The sequence below is a fragment of the Camelina sativa genome, chromosome 9, assembly GCF_000633955.1.
Source record: "Camelina sativa cultivar DH55 chromosome 9, Cs, whole genome shotgun sequence".
NCBI classification, from domain to species: domain Eukaryota; kingdom Viridiplantae; phylum Streptophyta; class Magnoliopsida; order Brassicales; family Brassicaceae; genus Camelina; species Camelina sativa.
The window spans coordinates 30,757,732-30,763,731 of NC_025693.1; the positions used below are offsets into that span (position 1 = coordinate 30,757,732).

The window sequence follows — 6,000 nt, forward strand, 5'->3', positions numbered from 1 at the left end:
ATTTTATAATATAAATGCATTATGTTGGTGGAGTTTGATAAACTTATCTCTATTAATATAATCCATATAATTCAACAAACTAAAACTATACCTAGAGTAGAAACATTTGATAAGTAGTATATTTGAATAATTTTGATAACCAAATTGGCAAATGGGCTTCCACTCCTCTCATTAAAATACTCAAAAATAAAACTTGTTTAAGAAGAAAACCAAACAGATTTGGACCTCATCAATCAAAAACATCGAACGAAGATGTCCACTTCCGTCGTAGACGAGCCATCGGCCAACGAGGAAACTTCTCCATTGTCGTTTCCATTAACGTCGTTGCCAGATCCATTGACTTTGAGCTGCCTTGCTCGAGTTTCGAGATTGGACCACTTAGCCTTATCTCTAGTCTCCAAAAGATACCGCTCTCTCGTAATCTCCCCTGAGCTTTACAAGACACGATCGTTATTAGGTCGTACCGACGAGTGCCACTACGTATGTTTAAGCACCAAGACCTACCCAACCTCTCGTTGGTTTATCCTCCGACGAGAATATACCAAGACCTGCCAAGAAAACGCCGCAGCAGAGGATCTGGTCCCTGTCCTTTCTTTCCCAACTCAGCTTCCTGAGCTGTCTTCTTTCGTGGCTCTGGATTGGGGGATTTATGTCATCGGTGGATTAACAAACGACAGTAGAACGTCTGATGTCTTGCTTCTGGATTGTCGGACTAACACGTGGCGCCACGCCCCTTCTATGGGAGTAGCTCGAGCTTCCGCAGCCGTTGGCGTCGTAGGTGGGAAGATATATGTGTTTGGAGGATGCGAGAGCTTTGATTGTTCGAACTGGGCAGAGGTATTTGATCCAAAGACTCAAACTTGGGATGTTTTGGTGCCAATGCCTGATCGGAATGAAGGTGATAATCTGATCCGTGAGACCCTAGTGATGGATGAGAAGGTTTACGCTGTGAGTCTTTGGGACGGAAGCTTCTACTACTCTCCACGTGAAGGTAAATGGGGAAGAAAGAAGAAGTCAGAGACTCAAAGTTATTATTGTGTGATTGAGAAAGTGTTGTACAGTTGTGATAAGTTCGGGAGTTTAGTTTGGCGTGACTCTGAGGAAATGGAGTGGAAGGAAGTGAAAGGCTTGAAGGCTCTACGGTTGAAGTTTCCTAGCTCGGCCTCCTTCCGCTCCTTTGCAAACGAAAAGTGTGTCAGTAAGCTGAGCAGTTTTGGTGTCAACATTGTGGTCTCCTCTGTCAGGGCTACCTTTGATGTTTGGTGGGATGTTTGGTGTACCGAGATTTCGTTGGAAAGACGTGAGGAGGAAGGTGAAATTTGGGGAACTATTGAATCAGAAGCTGTGACCGTAGTTGATCATGTTCCCTCTGGTCGTGTTCCGGTTGAGGTTTTGTGTTCTGCTACTGTCTATGTCTAAATTGATCAACGACGACAGAGCTTGTTTGGTCTTGTGGATATTACTATATCAATGCTTAATATTATTGTTTCAGTTTTCTGTGAACAAGAATTTGTTATTTCTGTTTGTGTGTGTTTGCACCAATGAATACAACAAGTTATTCAAGGGGATATAATCTTCTTGTTATTATCACTTATGCAGATCCACAAGACCAAACCAAACGTACATGACGTGCAATCCTTTCATAAGGATGAAACCAATAGTCAAATGCACATTCATAACTCTAATTTGATGGACTAAAAAATTGTACTAATTGTATATATTCATACATCTTGTGAGTTCTCTTATCGGTTGTCTTGTTTACCCTAAAAAAAAAATCTGAAAGTTGCAACAATCTGTACATAGACTTCCCCTATATTTTCAACCTTGTACCAAGAATCACAAGCCTCTCAGCCTCTTCTTCTTTCTCCTATCAGTAAAGCTTTCAAGATTAGTAGATATTACCTAGAGTTGTAACGCCAAATCCGGATGCTGCGATGAACCTGCTTGATTGTTAGAGCCCGGTGAGTTTGGTGAGAGGAGCCTATCGTTAAGGTCCGGTGGCAACTGCTGAAACTCCTGTTTTATGTTCGGAGACAAGCCTTGTTGCGAGACATCTGTATCCAGCATCTGGTTTGGTTTGTTGTTAAATCCGCTTAAACTATGGACTAGACCATTGCTCTTGGTTTCTTGATTCAATACGTGAGCAGCTGGTTTAGACTCTTTGCTCTCATGAGAAGAATGTCTGTTTCCTATGATGGAGCTTGAGACAGAGGTTGTGGGAGACATGATTCTGCTTGGATGACGATGATCATCAGACGCAAAGTCACTTGAACACTTTTGCTTTCCGGACACTAAGATTTGCTGTTGAGGAGTACTCTCAGAAGGAGCTTCTGGGTTCTCCCCAACCCACCCAGGACCAAACTCGGTTCCAGTTGGTAATATTGTTTGAATTCTTTTGTCGGCAAATCTCCAAGCAACAGGACCAAGTTTTGCTGCATATCGTACTAGACTCCTAGCGTATCCATATTCAGTTCTCAACCCAACCTGATCAAATAAGAAAACACATGGTCAGATTCTTCGTTTCTTAAAACAAAGGAGACTTTTTTATAAAAGTAGGTAACACGTACAGGAGTTAACTGTTTTAAATCATCTTCAAGCATTGTAAAAAGCGAAGCTTCTTGCAAGGAAGTAGAGATCTGGTTGTAGGTATCTCGCCTGTTCTCATCGACGTTTTTCATCCCATACTTATTCACGGCCTTCACAACAGAAGCTACAGAAAAAGAGTTTATGTCAACAATAAGTATAGGCAAAGTGAGAGTCTGAAGAAGGTAGTATTAGAAAAGGAAGATCTTTACGTGGAAACTCCTTATCCCAATCTATCAAGAAGCCATTTTGATTCTCATTACTATGGTTGATTCTAACGCAACTTTCTGCTTGACGGAATCCATAAGGAGGATTTTTCCTTAGATTGTAAGAACCGGATAATCTAGAGCTATCTCCAGCTGCATCAGCTGAAATTTCAGAAGTCGTGCTGCGGTTAATCAAAGATTGCTCAAGCTGTTTCTTAAGGCCTGAGCCTGGAGGACGGCCTCTTTTGACCACTTTAGGCTGTTGTTGTTGTGACAGTGACACTTGTTCTTCTCCATCACTTTCTTGTCTCAAATTTCCGAAGTCCTTTTTAGCCAACTCAAGCATAGCTCGTGCCTGTTACACACCCATAGATATACTATCAGAGAAACAAACGGAAGCAAATTAGCAAATTTATATAAGCCAAGACAAACCTGTCGGAAGTATACTGTGTCTGCAGAATTGTACTCCATCGCATTTGTACATATTAAAAACACGTCTTGCTGCATCAAAATGAGAGTAGTATCAGAGAGATTTACTCCTGACAATAAACAATAGTTTCAGACACAACCAGTTTTTAACTTTTAACAGTATATTTGCACCATCTCATGGTTACAAAGTCACACTGTGGCTATCAAAATGTCAGATAGTTTAGTAGTAAGACTAAGAAACCCTTGAACGCTTGTCGGCAAACACAGATGTTGCAGCTACCAGAGAAACTATTGCACGAGACTAAACAATATGAAGAATCAAAACTATGAAAGATGAAAACTCCGCTTTAGAAAAAAACAGAGCAGAGATGTAATTATACACAGCCAACTGATAGTGCAGTGAGAAGCAATGTACAAAGGTTCAATTACGAGACTTGCCTCAAATTGTTCTAAGGTGGAGTATGAACCGGATTCTAATTTCTTTCGCAATGTGCTGAAATCCATCGGATTCTTGATAATCTCATGATAATCAGGAAGCTGTAAACAAACTTTCACAAGTAAGATAAATGCAAGAGAAAATGTTTCAACATCAACAAGCTTAAACAATAAAGAAACAATTCACCTCCTCAGTATCAACTGGGTCAGAGTACACTCCATATGTATCCTTCCTACAAGTATTTGTAAAAGAACATCAATCAAAAAAACGAAACCCAGAATTAAATCACAACAGTAGAGAAGGAAGCCAGAAAAAAATGGAGAACATACTTTTGAACTCTATCCAGGATGAACAAGAGCAACTTTTTGTCAGGCAAAGGTGTAGAAGAGGGGCCATACGACTCCACAAGTGACCCTCCTCCTCCTGTCCACAAGTTAAATACCACAATTTTATTTAAATTAATTAATTAGTACAAACAAATTACACAGGTTTCTGCCTTTTCATAAAACATGAGAAAAAATAGGAAATTATAAATACTTAAGAGAATGTGTGTCGCTTTCGAAGCCTTTTCTCCCTGCAGGAATACAAAAACAGAGTATATCTATCATCAACCTCATGTTAAAATAAATAAAAACAGATCCTAAACACAATAAAACAGATGTCTGTATTTATGACAACTTTCATGTCCGTCGTGAAAGTACAATTTTTTTTTAAAGAAACTATCAGTAGAGTAGTAAAAGACAAAGTGAGAGAACTTGTCTTCAGACATGATTGTCTCTTCAGTGCAGAACCGTCTTTAATTTTTTTTTTTTGTTTTGTGATAACTATGAATTAATACTAAAATCAAAAAGAATAAAATATTATATATTCTGAAAGAAAGAAGAAACTCAAATCAAATCAGCCAACAACAACACCAAGATTTTTCTCGTCCAAAAATAAAAAAGGGAGAAAAAAAATAAAAAGAAAAATACAGAAAAAGCTGAAATTATGAATTCCCATTTCCCACCAACAAAGAAAAAAAGAGGAAATAGTCAAAACTCATCACTCAATAACCTTATTTAAGCATCAACACGAACCTCAATTAACGCGCCAAATTCTCAACCAAAAAATACAAAACCCTAAATTAACTGTTTTTTTTTCTTTTCCCAACTTCGATTTTTTCCCCAAAAATATATATATTTTTTAATAACTAACCGTATTATCGTCAGATCCGTGACGGCGGGTGATTGAAGCATCGGTATTGAAATCTCCGCCGCCGTCAGATTTGAAATCAGAAAAAGAATCGTGTGAATTCAATCCGTGCAAAAGCCGATGCTTTTTGTCTCTCCGCTCATCGTCTTCATCTCCAGAATTAAAATTCCGGCGATTTGATCGGGCGGCGCCGCCGGAATTAGGGTTTCTAAAACCGGATCTAAGCTCTTCTTCTTCTTTTTTAACATCGGGCTTTGTTCTCTGAAGAAGCAATTGTTGCTGTTGTTGTTTAATAGCTCGTTTCTGGAGATCGAGTAGAGATGGCCTACCTATCTTCTTCTTCTTCTTCGTCATTGTGTTATTATTACTATCAGCTGCTGCTGCTACCTCACCCATCCTCTCTCTCGTTCTCGCCTTCTCGCTAAACTCGTCGTTTCGTTTCTATTCATTCTTTTTTTGGGTTTACACTTTTTAGTTTACACACTTCTTCTACTACACATGTGCGAGTGAGTGAGTTCGTACGTGCTGACCGAAACGTGGACACGGTTTTACTCGTGCGTGCTTTTTGATACACGTGTTTTATACTGTATGGATTGTTTTGGGATAACGTTTCTGACTTTTCGATTTAATTGGGCCCAAATGGGCCTCTCTATATCTATATCCAGTTTGCAACATTATTGTGAAATGCAATTCCCCTTTTATTTTATTTTTTTGGTGGGGAAATTGGATTTGGATCCATGGTTTTTGAAGATTGTAAATGTATATATATTAGGATATACTTAGGTCTGTTCTAATTTTGTTACTGCAATCATACATAAAACCTACGTTAAAAAATTGCATGTTGCTGAATAAAACAAATTTCACAACTGTGTATGACAAAAAAAAAAAAAAAGGAAATCAAAACGAAAAGGAAGAACTTTGACTAAAACGTAATTTAAAAATGACACCAAAACGTATTAGTTTGGTAAGTCTACATGTTCACATGTGTTCTGTCATTACTTCCACAATTACGTACATTAATCAACGTTTTTTTTCTTGGTAAATGTCTATTTTTTTATGTTTTTTTATTGTCGGTGTCTGTGTTTTTTTTTTTTTGTATCTTCTTCCGTCCTTTTGCTTAACTGACTAAATCTCTTTTTTTTTTTTTTTTTTTTT

General features: G+C 38.3%; 2 protein-coding genes across 3 annotated transcripts; one reads left to right on the forward strand and one right to left on the reverse strand.

Moving 5' to 3' along the window:
* On the forward strand, window positions 253–1,419 carry LOC104715856 (F-box/kelch-repeat protein At4g39560-like). Its single transcript, XM_010433230.1, has one exon. The coding sequence runs from the start codon at window positions 253–255 to the stop codon at window positions 1,417–1,419; it is 1,167 nt and encodes a 388-aa protein (XP_010431532.1).
* Window positions 1,622–5,332, reverse strand: LOC104713302. 2 transcript variants are annotated; one of them, XM_010430393.2, is made up of 9 exons: window positions 4,849–5,332; window positions 4,192–4,228; window positions 3,984–4,077; window positions 3,841–3,886; window positions 3,657–3,755; window positions 3,222–3,290; window positions 2,796–3,144; window positions 2,568–2,710; window positions 1,622–2,484 (listed from the first exon to the last, which is right to left on the reverse strand). In XM_010430393.2, the coding sequence occupies exons 1-9, from the start codon at window positions 5,239–5,241 to the stop codon at window positions 1,903–1,905; spliced, it is 1,812 nt and encodes a 603-aa protein (XP_010428695.1). In that variant the 5' UTR covers window positions 5,242–5,332; the 3' UTR covers window positions 1,622–1,902. The 2 variants fall into 2 exon arrangements, with proteins under 2 accessions (XP_010428695.1, XP_010428696.1); XM_010430394.2 differs by having other exon boundaries at window positions 3,984–4,074; window positions 4,849–5,331.

Coding starts and splice junctions, on each gene's coding strand:
- LOC104713302 (XM_010430393.2), bottom strand. CDS start 5,241: ATGGGTGAGGTAGCAGCAGCAGCTGATAGTAATAATAACACAATGACG. Junction 4,078..4,191: donor AGCGACACACATTCTCTTAA/GTATTTATAATT, acceptor ACTTGTGGACAG/GAGGAGGAGGGTCACTTGTG. Junction 2,711..2,795: donor TTGGGATAAGGAGTTTCCAC/GTAAAGATCTTC, acceptor CTTTTTCTGTAG/CTTCTGTTGTGAAGGCCGTG.
- LOC104715856 (XM_010433230.1), top strand. CDS start 253: ATGTCCACTTCCGTCGTAGACGAGCCATCGGCCAACGAGGAAACTTCT.